The sequence below is a fragment of the Trichechus manatus genome, unplaced genomic scaffold (assembly GCF_000243295.1).
Source record: "Trichechus manatus latirostris isolate Lorelei unplaced genomic scaffold, TriManLat1.0 scaffold00001, whole genome shotgun sequence".
In the NCBI taxonomy this organism is placed as follows: Eukaryota; Metazoa; Chordata; class Mammalia; order Sirenia; family Trichechidae; genus Trichechus; species Trichechus manatus.
Window position 1 is genome coordinate 12,634,049 of NW_004443937.1, and position 18,330 is coordinate 12,652,378.

At 43.8% G+C, this 18,330-nt stretch overlaps 2 protein-coding genes across 9 annotated transcripts in view; one reads left to right on the plus strand and one right to left on the minus strand.

Annotated features, from left to right (window-relative positions):
- Positions 1 to 4,167, plus strand: part of MKRN2 (makorin ring finger protein 2) — a 39,222-nt gene extending 35,055 nt beyond the window's left edge. For both annotated transcript variants that reach the window (XM_012554157.2, XM_023740795.1), the window contains exons 7-8: positions 2,334 to 2,478; positions 2,658 to 4,167. In XM_012554157.2, coding sequence (XP_012409611.1) covers positions 2,334 to 2,478; positions 2,658 to 2,795 — 283 coding nt within the window. In that variant the 3' untranslated portion in view covers positions 2,796 to 4,167. The remainder of the gene's footprint in view (positions 1 to 2,333; positions 2,479 to 2,657) is intronic.
- Positions 4,168 to 4,252: 85 nt separating this feature from the next.
- Positions 4,253 to 18,330, minus strand: part of RAF1 (Raf-1 proto-oncogene, serine/threonine kinase) — a 98,677-nt gene continuing 84,599 nt past the window's right edge. For all 7 annotated transcript variants that reach the window (XM_004368345.2, XM_023740532.1, XM_023740505.1 and 4 more), the window contains 7 exons: positions 11,174 to 11,258; positions 10,266 to 10,442; positions 7,863 to 7,909; positions 6,264 to 6,382; positions 5,769 to 5,900; positions 5,494 to 5,628; positions 4,253 to 5,281 (listed from right to left, as the gene is read on the minus strand). In XM_004368345.2, the coding sequence (XP_004368402.1) occupies positions 5,138 to 5,281; positions 5,494 to 5,628; positions 5,769 to 5,900; positions 6,264 to 6,382; positions 7,863 to 7,909; positions 10,266 to 10,442; positions 11,174 to 11,258 (839 nt within the window). In that variant the 3' untranslated portion in view covers positions 4,253 to 5,137. The remainder of the gene's footprint in view (positions 5,282 to 5,493; positions 5,629 to 5,768; positions 5,901 to 6,263; positions 6,383 to 7,862; positions 7,910 to 10,265; positions 10,443 to 11,173; positions 11,259 to 18,330) is intronic.

Genomic DNA, 18,330 nt, shown 5'->3' on the forward strand with positions numbered 1-18,330 from the left:
TCAAACACTTATGCTCATCAAAAGACTTCACCAAAAGAGTAAAAAAGACAACCTACAGACTGGGAAAAAAATTTTGGCTGTGACAAATCTGATCAGCATCTAATCTCTAAGATCTACAAGATACTGTAAAACCTCAACAACAAAAAGACAAATAACCCAATTAAAAAATGGGCAAAGACTATGCACAGGCACTTCACCAAAGACGACATTCAGGCGGCTAACAGATACATGAGGAAATTGCTCATGATCATTAGCCATTAGAGAAATGCAAATCAAAACTACAAAGAGATACCATCTCACCCCAACAAGGCTAGCATTAATCCAAAAAACACAAAATAATAAATGTTGGAGAGGTTGTGGAGAGACTGGAACAGTTATACACTGCTGTGGGAATGTAAAATGGTATAACCACTTTGGAAATCGATTTGGTGCTTCCTTAAAAAGCTAGAAATAGAAGTACCATATGATCCAGCAATCCTGCTCCCTGGAATATGTCCTAGAGAAATAAGAGCCGTCACATGAATAGATATATGCACACCCATGTTCATTGCAGCACTGTTCACGCTAGCAGAAAGATGGAAACAACCTAGGTGCCCATCAACGGATGAATGGATAAACAAATTACAGTATATTCATGCAGCAGAATGCTATGCAACAATAAAGAACAATGATGAATCTGCGAAACATAACATGGATGAATCTGGAAGGCATTATGCTGAGTGAAACTAGTCACAAAAGGACAAATATTGTATCAGACCACTATTATAAGAACTCAAGAAAAGGTTTAAACACAGAAGAAAACATTCTTTGATGGTTGTGAGGGTGGGAGGGGGTATTCACTAACTAGATGGTAGATAAGAATTATCTTAGGTGAAGGGAAGGACAACACACACTACAGGGGAAGTCAGCACAACTGGACTAAACCAAAGCTAAGAAATTTCCTGAATACAACCAAACACTTCAAGGAACAGAGTAGCAGGGGTGGGGGTCTGGGGACCATGGTTTCAGGGGATATCTAGGTCAATTGGCATGACACAGTTTATTAAGAAAATGTTCTGCATCCCCCTTTAGTGAGTGGCGTCTGGGGTCTTAAAAGCTAGTGAGCAGCCATCTAAAAGTAAGATGCATCAGTTGGTCCCACTCCACCTGGAGCAAAGAAGAATGAAGAACACCAAAGACACAAGGAAAATATTAGCCCAAGAGACAGAAAAGGCCACATAAACCAGAGACTCCCATCAGCCTGAGACCAGAACTAGATGGTGCCCTGCTACCACCAATGACCTCCCTGACAGGGAACACAACAGAGAGTCCCTGACAGAGCAGGGGACAAGTAGGGTGCAGAACTCAAATTCTATTAAAAAGACTAGACTTAATGGTCTGACTGAGACTGGAGGGACCTGGGAGGACATGGCCCCCAGTCTCTCCATTAGCCTAGAACTGAAACCATTCATAAAGCCAACTCTTCAGACAAAGATTAGACTGGACTATGGGACATAAAATGATACTCGTGAAGAGAGTACTTCTTAGCTCAAGTAAATAACATGAGACTATTGGCAGCTCCTGTCCGGAGGTGAGATGAGAAGGCAAAAAGGGACAGGAGCTGGTTGAATGGACACGGGAAATGCGAGGTGGGAAGGGAGTGTGCTGTCACATTATAAGCAGAGCAACTAGGGTCACATAACAATGTATGTATAAATTTTTGTATGAGAAACGGACTTGAACTGTAAACTTTAAAGCACAATACAAAAAAAAAAAAAACAACTCCAGCTCCAGAGGGTGGGTACCAAAGAAAATAGTAATAAGACCTGTAGCTTTAGGCAGCTGCTGAAACTGACTGCTTTCCCTTCGACTCCGAAGTCACAGCCAGGAGAGAGGGAAGCTTTATACTGGGTGGAGCTCCTTTTGGGACTTGGAGCTGAGAAGGCTAATAGCCTGGTTTCAGAATTGGAGCCCAGGCCGTTGGCCCAGAGGAGCAGCCAGGGGCTAAAGCAAGGCTTGACTAGCTGCTCAGTCCTCACCAGCCCCTGGCTGCTGCCTGGAGGGTCTGGGTTTCTCCTGAAAGGCCTTTAGCACTGTAGACAGTAGAATACCCACACAGGCTCAAATTTTGTGAGGCAACATGTTAACAGTGGGAATATTATCTAGCTTGGGAATCAGGATCCCAGCTGTACATGGCCTTGGACAAGTCACTTCGCCTCTTTGAGCCTCAGTTTCCCCACCTATAATGTGAAGCCCTCCTAGTGCTGGCATCGTAGGGAGACATGGAGGAAGGCAGGTGTCCACCTAGGCCCCAGTTTCTCCCACTATCCTCTTGCTTTCTTTCTGATTTCCAGGAAAAAGGCCTGTAAGTACTTTGAGCAAGGCAAGGGGACCTGCCCATTTGGAAGCAAATGCCTTTACCGCCATGCTTACCCTGATGGGCGGCTTGCAGAGCCCGAGAAACCCCGGAAACAGCTCAGTTCTGAAGGCACCGTGAGGGTAAGGACATTGCTTTGTTCAGGGACCCTGAGCTGTGAGCATTTCCAGATACTATTCCTTGCCTATTGTTTGGCGACATGGCTTTGGCAGCAGGGACTGGGGTAAGCAAAAGAAAAAGTGACATATCTTTCATGTTGCCGTTAGCAGTAACCACGCATGTTTTCTGGACGTTTTTGCAGTTCTTTAACTCTGTGCGGCTCTGGGATTTCATCGAGAACAGAGAAAGCCAGCACATCCCCAACACTGAAGACGTCGACATGACCGAGCTTGGGGACCTCTTCATGCACCTTTCGGGAGTCGAGTCTTCAGATCCCTGAAGAGTAGACGGTCGCCCCTGCACCTTGGGCTCAGCTGGTCGAGCCTCCCAAGCTAGGGCGTGCAGCTCCCTGTCTGCTGCGCTAGGTGGCGTGTCACTCTGGTTTGAGTGGCGTTGTTCTTAGCCTTGGTCTCATCCACTCTCCATGATTACGGCCACGGGAACAGTGAAGGATATAAAATAACCTGTCTAGTATATGGCCTGGTCATTCTTACAATTGGTATGTTAGCTGCACTTCAAGCTCCTTAGGGGAAACAGCTAACCACTCAAACCGAGTTCTGACCGATTGCTTTTACAACAAACCTGGTTCCTGTTTCTCCCCAGAAGCAGTAAACTTGCAGTTGCTCCTTAACGCAGCAGATTCCTTTTTCTTACCAAAGGATTCTGCTTCATCCTGTAAAAGGATTCCTCTGTAGTGACTTTCCTTAGTGTATTTAATTTCCTTAGTGTATTTAAATAGTGTGTGGTCAAAACTTTGACTTAAACAGGACTTCTCAAGCACATTTTCTGTAAAGTGGGCTCTTCACAGCTATAGTATAAAATTTTAGCACTCAAAGGCTCTTCACCTTAAGTATGATCATCATTCTTTTGAGTTCTCTGAAGTATCCAAAAGGAGTTGCTTCTTTTTCAGGGAAAAGCGTTTCCAATTACCATGAAACTAGAATTTTGTATTTTGGCAAACATGGAAAATGAAAGAGGCCATGTTTACCGAAAGAGCAGTAACCTTGTTGCCATGTGTTCAGTAAACAAAGAAGTTCAAGTATAAATCTTTTTCCCTGTAAGGGAGGCTCTTGAAGTACGCAAGGCAGTCCTGGGAAGCAGATTGGAAGTATAGCCCTCTCACTGCTGGGCCTGGGCCCAAAGAACCCCTGCACACATCCCTCCAGAGAAAACAACCCTGGCTCTCACCTGGGAGCTCTTTGGACATAGGCCTGTCATATGGGGTTAATAGTCAAGCATTTATTCTTACCTGTAAAGCGTGGCTTTGATTTGAAATTTTGTAACTTGATGGACCCCAAGGAGGTTTCTGGTTCTGCACCCAGCAAGTGTCCTGAAAGAAGTGAGCTCAAATCTTCAATTGTGATTTTAATTGAAGGACGAGTGTAATCTTGGAATTTGTCTATTTTTTTTAACAAGCTGTAGATAACAAATGTTTTATAAATGTAGGTAGAAAAGGTCTGCTTTTACCTTTGAGTTTAGAGCTTTTACCTTTGAGTTTAGAGTGCCTTTTGTTTAAGAAGACAAAGGCTGAAGTAAAATTCACTCCAAGCCTGTGCTCTGGGCTCACTTCCTGCTTCTTGTATTCTTCTCCAGAAGAGAGTACTGATTTATAACCCACCCCTAAGGGCCTGAACAAGTGGAGTGTCAAGCTGTGAGCTCGGTGGTCTTAACCTACAACACTTTATTACTTTAAAAGGAGTTAATATTACTTTAAAAGGACTTAACAGCCATTAAACCTAAATTTAATTTATTTTATTAAAATAACATAATTGAGGAACCATAGTATAGTAACTGTATCTTGTCAGGCGCAATAAAAACAAAATTGAAACCCAATTCATCAAGAAAACCTGTATCCTTGGCTTCCTTGCATACCCTTGATGTGACTGTAGAGACAAGGCTGGTTCTGGGGCCCCGCCCCATAGGGGCAGCTCCTGGAAGACTGCTCCCCATGTTGGAAGACTGCTCCCTGAGAGGGTGGAGACTGGGAGGGCAGGCCAGTCACCTCATCTGGAGACATCAGGCTGGGTGAAAAAAGGAAGTGTCCAAGAAGGGAAGTTCCATAGTACCAAAGCAGGCTCCTTCAGGCGGCCGGGGGTCTCGACAGTCCTGGTCTGTTTGGTGCATTATGTGCAAAACTACCTGTTTGGCGCCTCGCCACTATATGGTTGAAGAAAAGTCCTTCCTCTCATAAGCATTCCTCATAGGAGCTTATTTCCAAAATCCACGTGTCCCCCATCTGGGCTGGATTGCCTGCTACACCTTCATTTCCCCTCTGAGTACTCTTTCTTGCCCTAAAAATACTCATTTAGCCAAGAGCTGGGGGGTCCCAGATGATGTATTGCCATCAGCATCCACTTGTGCATCTGGAGAAGGCTTGGCTCATGAGCATGCGGGGAGACAGGGAGGCAGGACAAACCAGCACGGTGAATGGCTTCCTCCTCCCAGGGCCAGAAAGGGTAGAAAAGAAGGCCACATGAAGTTAAGGCCCTGTGAATCGTCTAGAAGGTCCTTAGCAGCAGCTTCTCTGAAAATGGGTTCTGTCCCCATAGACAGGGAGCAGAAAGTGGTGCCTGCTGACTTCTCTTCCTTCCCTAGTGGCCTGAGTGCAGGTATAAAGCCCAACTAGAAGACAGGCAGTCTAGGGGACGTGGTCAACGTGCAGGCATTGATATCCTCAGTGTGGGCCGCCCGGTGCAGGGATGGCTCAGAAGCACTCCGGTTGATTTTCGGTAGAGAGTGCTGGAGCAGCTCAATGGAAGACAGGATCTGAAACAAAGCCATAAGGTGGGCTTGGCGTGTCAGCAACAGCTTTAAACTGGGCCCCAAAACCCAGCTATTCCTTGCCCCATACCTATAAAATCTTGTAGAGAACACTACTCCCCTCCCTATAAAAACCACATGCACACATCCCACTTTATTTCTATCATTGAGATCTCCTGCTTTAAGACAGTTGCAGCCCCTTTGAGCTAAAGTCTTACCTGGGGGAAAAGAGGCCTTTCTTCCTTAACTTTCTTCACACAGTCGGCTACAAGCCTCTTCATTGCTTTGGGGCAGTTCTTGTATAGCTTACTAAGATCTGGGGAGGCATACCCTCGACCCACCATGAAGATGATCTAAGGGAGAGAAAAGAGTGGAAGGAATTGGTAGATGAACACCAGTGAAAGCAACAACATCTTCTAACTCTCTAAACTGCAGGAGGCCCCAAGGTTCCCTCAGTGAGTTAGTCCCCCTTAAGCAGCCAGCACAGACTTACCTGATCCCGGTTGTTGATGTGTGAGTAAGGAAGTTCCCCCGTCATCAGCTCATACAATACAATGCCATAGGAATAGACATCAGACTGGAAGCTGAATGGGTTATTGTCCTGCATCCGGATCACCTCTGGGGCCTACAGGGACAAAGTATCTTTACTGTCTGGATCCCACAGCCATCCAGGGGCCGCTGTCCCTTCCATTAGTAAGATTCCAGTCCTCAGCCCCCATAGTCAGTTGTTCCCCAAAGGGCTCCAATTCTCAAGAGATTCCCACACTTCCTATCACCCTACTTGCTAACTCCTCTCCGTGATCTCCAGCCTCCTCTGGGAAATCCAAATTTGCCCTGGGCTGTCTGATCTAGGAAAGTGGACACAATAACCTGTGGTCATCTGCAGTTTTGGGAAATGACAGAAATGCTCTAAGTTTGCACAGAGACCCTCAGGGCACTCCTTCCACCCTGCATCAGAAGCCAGCTAGGGAGAGCCTGGGTTCCTTACCATCCACAGGATAGAGCCGGTGGGTTGTTCAACCTGCTGAGAACCACTCCAGCGTGACTTTACCGTTGCCAAACCAAAATCTCCAATTTTCACTGTCAGGCCTTCGTGGAGAAATATATCTCAATGCTTGTTAAGGACTCTGGTTTCAAAAGAATGATCAAGTTTATTTTGAAAAACTTCCTAAAGTTCTTTATAGCATAGCAATCTCGCCACCTCCGATCTGCCCAGGCTTCTCTGTGCTGGATTTGCTAAGGTTTTTGAAATTTTAAAAAAGTGCTTCTAAAATTCCCCTTCTTCCAGGAGGTACACAGGATTGCTCTGTGTGCCAGATTATTTGGCTCAGTCCAGAAACAAGCCAAAGTTTACTCCCTGCTTCTTTTCCCCATGTACATCTCTAGACGCCAGGCCCCAGCTTCATGACGTTATGACATAATGAAGGTGCCTTCAGCCCAAGACTCAGAAGAGCAAAAGCCGCTGCCAGGTGTTCTTTCCTCGGAGTGCCTGGCATGGGCCACTGGTTGCTGAGATTCCCATCTGCCTGCATCTGCCCTCAGAGGACTAACTGAAACACAAGTGGATAACAAAATGGCAAATCCCTTACCAGTGCTGAATGTTCTCGTAAGAAATCTCACTTGAACAAGTACCTCTTGGTTACTAAGATCAGAAGCAGTCACCTCACTTCTGGGGAAAGTCAAGTAGTTTAAGGCAGACTTGAGATCTACCGTGGCCCAGTAATATCACCTCAGAATCTGTGTCTGCTTTCCAGGCATGATGTTTTGCTCCAAAAAAAAAACCTACCACTGACAGGTATTCCGTAGCTCAATCATGTACCCAAAATGGGCCACATGCCAGAATCCAACTTAACCCAACTCTCATGCCTCTCACTAGCCAAGAAGCAAAGTCTGGCTGTAATGCCATGCTCCTCCCAAAGGGAAGAGCTGGAGGAAGGAGGCAGATAAAGAAAAAACTTTTATTTTAAATTTCATGCTTCACAGCATAAAAAATACCTTTGTTTTCCCTTCTATAAAAACACATAAGTCTTAGAAAAGGGGGAGAGGCTGTTTCGAACAGTGACCTTTAAGGAAACTACTTACTAGAAAAGACAAATTTTAAGTAATTTTGGATATGTTGAAACATTTGGGTTACAGCTACTTTCTGACCAGTACACACACACCGACCAAAAATCAGAAATATAAAATACAAAAGACCAGTCCCCCCAAGCTAAATGTAGAACAATGTAATAAAACTAACAAAGCCTATTTCAAACTTAACCCAAATATGTATCTCTTGTGGAAATATTTCCGAAGTCACTTTTGCTGGGATAAGTTTTTAAAAAAGAAGGGCCCCTCCCCAGACACCACTCTCATCACAGTCTGGGTGGAAGCAGAAGCTGTGGAAGACACACCAATCCTAAACTGCACCTTAAAATGTGATTTTGTTTTTTCAAAAACTACATTTCTCATTTTATTTCTTCCTATCCTTTGCCTTTTCCTAAAAAGATTTCCTCCAGCACCAAGAACCATTAGTGAAAAGAGTCTTCCTTCTGTTTTCTTAAATTTAGATTTGAGCAATCAAATGAACTCAACAACCAAAGGATACTGTTGGATTTCATGTCTCTGTGGATGATGTTCTTTGCATGCAAATAGCTGTGAAGGGAAAACGAATCTATTAGAACTGTTTGAAAGACATGGGTAAGCGCAAAGTTTCTAATTACAGTTAAAAAGATGCAAAATGCTAGAAAATATATAATTTTGCAACACAAAAAATATGTGTGGTTATATACATACATATGTATGCATACAAACCATACGTATGTATAGGTATGTATATGTGTGCATATATATGTAGCTATATGTATGTGCATATACGTGTGTGTGCATGCATGTTCATATATATAATGAAGCACACAGGAGCACAGTTCTGAATACTTCTTAGACATAACCAAACACCACACAAAATAGGTTTTCTGAGTTTGAAGCCTTAGGACCATAGTTTTGTGAGACAACTCGGTCAACTGGCATAACAGTTCACAAGGTTTATGTTCTGCATCCTAGTTTGGTGTGTAGCGTCTGAGGTCTTAAAAGCCTGCGAGTGAGTGACCATCTAAGATACAACTATTGGTCTCATCTCGTCCGGAGCAAAAGAGAAAGAAGAAACCAAAGACTTGGAGAAGAAACTAGTCTATAGGACTAACAGTCTACATGAATCATGGCCTCATCTACCCTGAGACCAGAGGAACTAGACGGTACCCGGCTACCACTAACGACCATTCTGATCAGGACCACAACAGATGAATCCTGATAGACGAGGAGAAAAATGTAGAACAGAACTCAAATTCTTAAAAAGTCCAGACTTACTGGACCAGTTGAGACTAGAGGACTCCCCGAGACTATTGCCCTAAGATACTCCATAAACCCTGGAACGAAACTACCCCCTGAGGTGAAGTCACCTGTTAGCTAAATAACAGACAGGCTCATAAAGAATATTACCACTAAGTACTGTGCACTTTTACAAAATCAGCTATATGAGACCAAATGGTCAACAATTACTCTAAAGCAAAGACGATAAAGGGTAAGGGGACCGGAAATCAGATTGCTGGAAACAAAACATCCAGAAGGCAATTAATGAGAATGTTAAAAAAAAGAAAAAAAAATTGTGAAAAATGTAATCAATGTCTCTGAACAATTTGTGTAGTAATTGTTAAACGGGAAACTAATCTGCTGTGTAAACTTTCACTGAAAACACAATAAAGTATTATTTAAAAAAAAAAAAGATGCAAAGCTACCTGAAGTCCTTACACCCCACTGAAGTGTTACCTTTAGGGCTTGGACCTATGCTTGTCTAGTCTGTCCACGCCATTCCTCGCCCGAAGGTGAGGCCACAGCACACACAGGATGACTCCTCTTTAGCAGCAGTTTTACTCAAAAGTAATTCTGACAACCCAAATGTCCATTGACTGATGAATGGATCAACAAAAGGTGGTATAACAATATAATGGAGTATTATTCAGCCACAGAAAGAAATGAAGTACTGATTCATGCTACAACGTGCTAAGTGAAAGAAGCTAGTCACAAAAGACCACGTATTGTATGATTCCATTATAGGAAATGTCTAAAATAGGCAAATCCATAGAGCTAGAAAGTAGATTAGTGCTTGGTAGGGGCTGCGGGGGGGAAGGCAATGGGAAGTGACTGCTAATGGGTTTCTTTTTGGGGTGATGAAAATGTTCTGGAATTAGATTGTTACAGCTGTACAATTTTGTGAATATACTAAAGATCACTTTAAAAGGGCAAATTTTATGGCATGTGAATTATGTCTCAAAGTTTTTAAAGTAATTCTGACTAGTTATTTCTTAAGATGTGCAGAATGCAAATTCCATATGAATTTTAAAGATTTAACACTCACAAGCACGGCTTGAGCTTTGCCCCCAGATATCTGGGGATATGAGGAGCTCTTGCTTCTCTAATATAAGGGGTACTTCAGAGGAAAAGTTTAAGAAACACTGACCTGGGCTATCGAGAAAGGAATCGACCTCCCAGCCCCCATTTCACTGAGCAATATGTCAAGCACAGAGACCCAGAAGGGTAGTATTTAATGGAGAAGCTAAGGATGACCTTCAGCCTTCTCTAAAAGGAAACAAAGTATCCAAAAAATGACATGTGATCAAACCTTCCCATGGAATAAACACGCATGTTGATGGATCATGCCTGACATCTGATGCCTGCAGACGGCGTTGCTATGGCTGTGGAAGCTGAACCTTTCAGGCATAGCTGGAACTGGAATCGGAATCCCAAGAGGGCAACCTCAGCTTGGGTGAGGAACCTGAGTATCTCATTCGTGCTAACTGGTCCCCTCCAACCCACCTGAGAGGCTCATTTTCAGCTGTGCAAAAATACCACAGAAATCACTTAACAGAGTAGATGGCTTTTCCTAATCCTGGTTCCGACCTAGGGACAAGTCAATGCTTAGGCCCAGGAGATAGTCATCAGGCCATCTACTCACTCCATTCCCTGAGCTGTCTGCCGGGCAATATCAATCAACTGGAACATCTGAAACTTGGTCTCCTGGACATGCAGGTGTTTATAGAGGCTGCTGCCTTCACACCACTGGGTCACAATCGCCAGGTTGTCCTTCGTCATGTACCCCATGAAAAGCAAGATGTTCACGTGCCGTGTTTTCCTGGAGGAGGAGGGAAGGGAAAAGGCTCTGAACCGTCAGTTGCCTCAGAACAGGGAGACCTACTCTGCTTTCCTAACAACATCAGATGCTTTGTATTCTGGACACCACCACGCTCATGACCTGAGGTAACTGGCAAAGCAAACTCGAGACATCTAATAATTCAGCTGGTGTTCTGAGCAAACCAAGGGCCATCAGTGCTGGCCTTGTTTATAAAAAGGTCAGTCTCTCCAATCAGTGTACAGTCATGACTCTCCCCAGAGGCTCACAGGACCCCTCATCCGTGCAATCTACCACTATTCAACTCATTCCAAGAAGTCTCTAAACAAGTGACTCAGACTTCAGAGCTGAAGGTAACTGAAGTACAGAATAAGGCAACCTGGCTATAAAAGGAGCTCTTGGAAATAAATATGAAATAGAACCTATTTCTCCCTACCTCAAACCTGGACTAGTGAGTGTACCCACAGACCTAAAACTAGTAGAAGAGGGTGTTCTCACGAAAAACGGCTCTGCTAAAGGTTTCACAATCACATAAATAGAAATACTCCTAAGGGAGGAGCTTCCAACAACAGCAATTCCTCAATGAACACTAATCAACCACCAGTCCCAGTCCCAGTCCCAGAATACTCAAAGACAGAGGCTCCAGCTGTGATGGCTGCTTGTTCTTCTATCCCACCACCCCTTGCCCCCCATCCTGCCCTTCTAGGGGCTGGACAGGCCAGCTTTCTACTTACCGCAGGACAGCCACCTCATTCCTAAAGGCCTGGAACTGCTCAGGTGTTGGGTCAACAACCTTGAGGATCTTTACTGCAACATCTCCTGCAAATTAGTTTGTAGTCAGGGCAATCAGTTGGATAACCTTACTTTATTGTTTCTCCAATATCCTACTTTTGGGGGATATATAGTGAATCACTTGTTCAAAGAATCATATACCTATACAGATGGAACAAATTTGCAAATCTGAAATACTTCAATGCAAGTGGCTGAAAAAAGTTAAACAGGCTATACTACCGTCCTTAAAATACCACGCCATTGGCCACTTAAAAGGCTTGGTTTAAAACTACTCACATCAACTCTGACATCCCCAGAGGTGAGGTCATGTGTGGTAGGGTCACTAGCCTCGGCCTGTGAGGATGAGATCAGTGTAGGGATGGGAATGGCCCAGCAGGGAGTGACTCACTGAGCCACAGACCAGCATGGGGAAGCAGGCCAGCGAGCAAGCGGCATCCACACTTCAGTGAGACCTAAGATGGGCCCTTGTACACACTCAGAGATATATATTAAGACCGAGCTACTCTGCCTTCAATAATACCCTCAAAAGTAATCCTAATAGTAGTGACTGCTTACTATGTCCTGACACTGTGCACTTTTACAGGCATTATCTCTAATCCTCACAGCTGCCTTATTACGTAAATACTGTTATCCTCATTTTACAACCAGCAGAGTGTAGTCATCTGCCCAAGGTCATATAGCCAAAAAAAGTGCTGGAGCCAAGATTAGAACCCCAGTCAGAGCCCGATGCCTCACTTCTAACTACAATACTGACTGTGAATCACTGTCAGTAAAACCAGCCTCCTTACGTAACTTTAGAAACACCCAGGGATTAATTCCACTTTATATGTGCTACAGATTTAGAAACCACTTTCAACAGTGTTTTATATCAATATATTTATAACAGCAATTGTAATAAATTACTTGGAGCTTATCAGAACTTCAAATTTTCATGGCAAATGAATTTGCTATAACTTAGCCTTCCAATGATCAAATGAGGAGTTAGATGAATGGATCCCTGGAGGTAACTGAGTCCAGCCCTCTACGTAACAAGCAAATCTGCCACAGCATGCCCCTGCAGCCTCTTCTGTTGGAGCAGTCCTCATTTCACTTTTGGGTAGCACCAACTACAGGGAGATGTTTCTTATGATAGGTCCCAAACTGCTTCCCTTTGATCTCTGCTTATCAGAATAGGCTCCAAACTGGCTCTTACTCAATTCACCTGTACTAGTTTTTGCCAAGGGTCTAGGGCTGCCTGTGCAGCTGCTGTTGACTCTGGACAGGAGAGATGCAAGCTATATTCAGAGATACCGTCTATCTGGGAAGATGGATCTGGTGGAACCATGTGGAACACATACGTACAGCCCTAACCTCAAGTTCCTTACCACTGAGTAGGGGGTCCAGGATTTTCTGCATAACTGCTCTTTCTGGTGGAGTCTGAGCCAAGAGAGGAGTGCTCTGAGGGCAGGGGGTCCCAAGAGGGGGAAGTGTATCTTCTTGCAGAAGGTAAGTAGAAAGGTTTTCTGAAGGAAACGGGATGCAAGCCAAGGGAAGGATTTTAACAAATAGAAGAGAGGATGTTCCAGACTGGGTATGACAGGAACAAAGCCATGGTTAAGGAGGATAAGAGAAACATGAGCTGTGTTTGGGAAACTCTGGAGTGTGACTTGGGCACATGTAGGACAGAAAAAGGGAGATCAGAGAGGAGTCTGCTGCAACAGCCCAGGTCAGAAGCAGGCACAGTAGTGACTGTGGGAAGAGAAAGGAGAGGAGGAGGCAAGAAACCCTATAAAGGTAAACTTATTCAACATGGCAGCCAGCTCAGTGGCAGGGCCAGGAAGATGACAGTGCTGATAGCCTAGGCTCCAGCACTGGGCAGAGCCTGTAAAGGGACAGGGCAGGTTTGAGAGCACAGAAAGAAGGCTTGGGGTGGGAGGAGGGTGGTGCTGGATATGGTCGCTCAGGAGAGGTTGCTTTTGTAGGACCTCCCCATTTCATGGGCCTAGTTTTATAATCCCTTTCCCTCCTCACAGCTCTCCTCTGGACATGCTCCAGATGTCACTGAACTCAGCCTGCAAGGTAACTCATCCCGGACCCAGTTAGTACTGCAGCCTCAGAGGTCAAAGGATTAGTTGGCGGTCAACACCCCTTCACAGTGACTGACTCTGACCTTGCTGTCAGCTGAGCATCCTTAGGATTTTCACCCATCCTGTTGCTAAGCCACATTTTCCACCTCTAGTTTCTATTTTTTTTAGAACAATGAACAGAACTTATCCCTGTTAAAAGTTCATCTTTTCTTTGTTCCATCATCACAGCCAGTTAAAGTCTTTTCATCTTTATAAATTCTTTTATCCAATAATGTACTACACCCCTCATTTAAGTCATCCACAATACCTGTGTCTTTACCCAAGTCATTGATGAGAAAACTGAACAGGGTCCCTCTCTCAGGGACCCACCTGCCACCCTAATAGTTACAATAACAGATTTATACGCAATGTCTTACTGAAATCCAGAAGCTGTATTCCACACCACGGCGTTCTCCTCATTGATCTGTCCACTGACTTTGTTATAAAAGGACACGCAATCAGTCAGGTATGCTACATCTCCAGTAAATCCTGGTTTCCCTTTCCAAAGAAAGACTCACAAATCATCTCTCACAACTGGCTTTTAGAATATGGTCCAGGATCCACTTCTAGTCTCTTCATTCATCTCCCCATTTTCCAAAAATGCTTGTGTCTGCCCTTGTAGAACCTCTATCTTTAGAATTCCCCAAAGTTGAGCAATCTCGTCTGCAAATTCCAAGGTCCAGGTTAAGGCCTTGGCTTCAGAGTCATTTACATTCTGCAACTCTGTCCCAGGCCTCAGTTCCCACCCATTCACGTCTGTTTAACTTTGCATCCATACATCCATCTCCACAGCAAAGATGGCAAGACTGTTTGATTTCTTCTAGTACCACAGGCGCCTCCACTCAGGCCTAGTCTCTCCCCATGCTTCCCCTGTTCCAAGTGGGCTAGGTACAGAGCCTTCTCTGAGTTTCTCTTGAACTGTAGTTTACTGTAGGCCTCTGCCTTTCCCTGATGCTCTCACTGGTCAGAGAGTCCTGACAAGTTCTTCCTTGGTTACAGCCACCCTGTGTTCCCACTGAGGCCTGTCCCTTGTCCCCTGGAGCTCAGAGTCCTTACATCTCTGAAGACCTTCTCTTTTTCATTCTCACTGGGATTGTGAGCAATTTTATCACTCTATTTTTGTTTCTGAAGGTCTCTCACCCCTCATTAAGTCATCTTCTTTTTGCAAGTCTTCCTCAGTCTGGATGACAAGCCTAACTAGGCTCCTAACTGGCTGCCACAAACTCAAAGGTCACTATCCCCAGGGAGCCTGGTCATGTGTGATTCGCCAACAACTTCTCCTCCTTGCTAGGCAGAACCAACCAGCACAGCAACAGCAACTTCCCCCATTAGTTCTTCTGTTACCTTCTAAGAGGGGAACTCGGGGTGGGAGTGGGGAGCAGCTTACAAATGGAAACTCCGCAAATACTCCAAGAAATGCCATGAAAGGGATTCGATCTACTAGGTTCAATGGGAAAACATAATTCAACTCCGATAAAGAGTCATATTCTATTGGTAGAACTGCCCAGAGCTAAAATGAGCTCCCCATCATTCTGGTTTTCAGGTAAAGGCTGGCCAAACCTCCTGAAAGTCTCCTACAATGCAAGACCCCAAATGATACACGAAGTCTTTACAAGGCCCTATACCTCCCCCAGTCCACTCCAATCCCCCTCCTGACCTCACTCCTATTAGTATCCCCATCACTCACTCTACTGAAGCAATTCAGGCCCCTTGAGTTCCGTGAACAGGCCAGGTGAGCGGCCCACTTTACATGTGCTGTTGCTTCATCCCCAGATACCTGAACCTCCTTCAGGCTTCTATGCAAATGCCACTTTCTCAACAGATTCCTCCCTGACCTATTTACTACAAACCGGAACTAAGCTTGACACTCCATATGGGGTTCTCTCCATTTTTCTCCTTAGCACTTATAATACACTACATACTTTTCTTGTTTATTGTCCCCACTAAAGTCCATAAGAGAAAAAGTTTTTATCTGTTTTGTTCACTGCTTTATTCCTAGACCCTAGAAGAACGCTCAGGAAAACACTAAATGAAGAAAGGAATGAGTTTTAAGATGAAACGTCAGCAAGGCAAGTTGAGAATTGAAAAGCATTTTCTGAAGCTATGAGAGGGAATTGGGGGCTTAGCCTTTGGTGGGGAATACTGGGGATTCAGCTGCTGGCAGCATGGGCTGGGAATCAGTTTCTAGTGGGGGATGCCGGGACTCGGTGCCAGGCCTGAGACCCCTAGGCCTCAAGTCTACAGATTTAGATCTGGGCCCAAAACAAAGTGCTCCAACCTAGTCCCACCGGTCCTGGGAGCCAAGTCCGTCATTTCCGTCATCTTCCTGGCACTCTGTGTAACAGGCATTCAGTATTACTGCTTATTGCTCATCTTTCTCCTTTCAAAACTATTTCTCTCAGATAAATAAGAATTGAATAGCAATATCTTTCTTTTTTCTTATGAAATTATCCAAATACCCTTGTAGCTGGCAATCTTGCAACATTTAAAGGACTGTACTCATTCATCTTAGCAAGAGATATGACAAACGTGAATGGCCAGGTAACTTTTATGGAGGGGAGTTTATGAAGTAGTTATTATTCATCAAACCAGAACTTCTTACTGTCCCTTAACAGTAACCAAAAACCAAACCAAACCCGCAGCCTTCAAGTCGATTCTGACTCATAGCAACCCTATAGGATACAGCAGAACGGCCCCATAAGCGTTTCTGGGGAGTGGCTGGTGGACTCGAACTGCCAACCTTTTGGTTAGCAGCTGAGCTCTTAAGCACTGCGCCACTAACCAAAAAAAAAAACCCAAACACATTGCTGTGGAGTTGATTACGACTCATAGCGACCCTACAAGACAGAGCAGAACTGCCTCACAGGGTTTCCAAGGAGCGGCTGGCAGATTTAAACTGCCAACCTTTTGGTTAGCAGCCGGAGCTCTTAACCACTGCACCACCAGGGCTCCCTTGATAGTAAAGCCAGAGGCAAATGTAGTAGAAACAAGTTAAGATACTTTCCTATTGGTTATCATGTTTTCAGTAAGATGTAAAGTTGATACCTCACTCATCCACCATTGAAGAAAGAAGAGCTACTATTACTTGGTGAATTTAGAATGTTCTTACCCTTTTAAACACCAATTCATTTTCCTACTTGACTCAGTCAAGGTTATAAACCTCAGCCTATGCCTTGGGCTGTGACAGATACCCAGATGTGGGTAACACCAGGCTGCTGGCTCTACCCTAAGTAGTCCAAGGCTGTTTTTTCCAAGTTTGGGGTTCTGCTTCTGACAACTGTTCTGCCTTCCCCTTCGTGCTGTCATCCGACAGCCTCTGATGCTGTCTCCATCCTTTTTAATGTATTGTTTATAATTAGCAGAGGGTTGGCAAATCTGACCACAAACTTATGCTCAAGAGGAGGCTCTGAGCATGGGCCTGAGGACCCTTCGCTAACTAAAATGTATGGATTTGAGGTCTCCACCATGTTTGCTTTAGACCCTTTCTGCTTACTTCTGCGGCTGCTGGGCTGAGTTAAAAAACCCTGAATAGAAACTCACCAAAAAGCTGTAATTTTGAAGAAATTTAATAGAACATTATATTGCATACAGGAACCCAAAATCCACTGCCATCGAGTCTATTCCAACTCATAGTGACCCTACAGGGCAGAGTAGAACTGCCCAAAGGGTTTCCAAGGAGCACCTGGTGGATTCAAACTGCTGACCTTTTGGTTAGCAGCCCAATGCTTAACCACTGTGCCACCAGGGTTCCATATAGGAACCAGAATACCCTAAATAAATAAATAAATAAACGAAGGGAGACAGTGTAGTGCAAAACAATCTAAAAATTATGGTTTCCTTGATCCTCTCATTTTTCTGCTTCATTCACAGGCTACAGCTTGTTTTCTGAAAGGCTGACATAAAAGCCCATTATGCCTCTCTCCTCGGACTTTTGAGACTCTTTAATTTATAAAAAACTAGAATCCTAAGAGCAGAAGACATATTATCTGCATTCTAAACAGTCTTTATGCGGGTGACACTGTAACAAATATATCTCCCTACCACAGTCTAAAAAGCTCACACCACTGAGAGAAAACACAAGCTCATAAGCAGTACTATAGCAAGTGCCTTAAAAATTTTATGAACCCCAAAATAAAAGTGCTCTATCACAGACAAATTAAATTTGGGTGCAACTTAAATTACATCTATTGGCTTTTAGCTGAGGCATTAAAAATGTGGTACAAAAATGCTTCTAATGAAACCATTAAGAGTAATATGCATTGCTCCACCTGCTACAATTAGGAACAAAATTATCGTCTCAGATACAAGCCCTCTATCCTACAAAATGCTTATATTCTTTCCCAAGGGATCTCCAAGTCACTTATGACATCTACTTGGAAAATATTCTGCAATAGTGTTATTTCTCAGTTACCTGGAAGGCCAGTAATATATTTGACGCAATTTTCAGAGTAATCATTCTATATATAATTTACAAATGTTTGATCCTGTTCCTGTCTCCTTAAAGAACCAGAAATTTGTCAGATGATTAGCTACAAGTGGCAAACCATGTATTAATGGACATAAGGTACTCAGAAATCTGGAGGTGTTTCTGTTTTGAACACCTTAAATTTGCAAGTTCCATTCATTTGATGTTCTTAACTTTTCTCAAATTCTCCTCGTCATCTAAAAAGGTAAATATAGTGGCATCCAAATAGGAATACAAGCAATTAAGCTCTTTAGGATTTTGTTTTATTATACTCTGAATTTAGAAGAGATGACTTTTTGGAAATATACTACATTTTCAAAAAAATACTACCCCTACTTGCTAACATGCTAAAGCCAGAGGCATCAAAAACCTGACAGAGAATATGTTGAATATGTTGCCAAAATACACAAGCTGTAGTTACAGAAATTAACATATTACCTTTTTCCAAGTGGCAAAGTATTTCTAGAAAAGTAAGAACACTCACACTCCACCAAGCCTCAAAAATAAGCCTATTCCATAGGGAGAGACC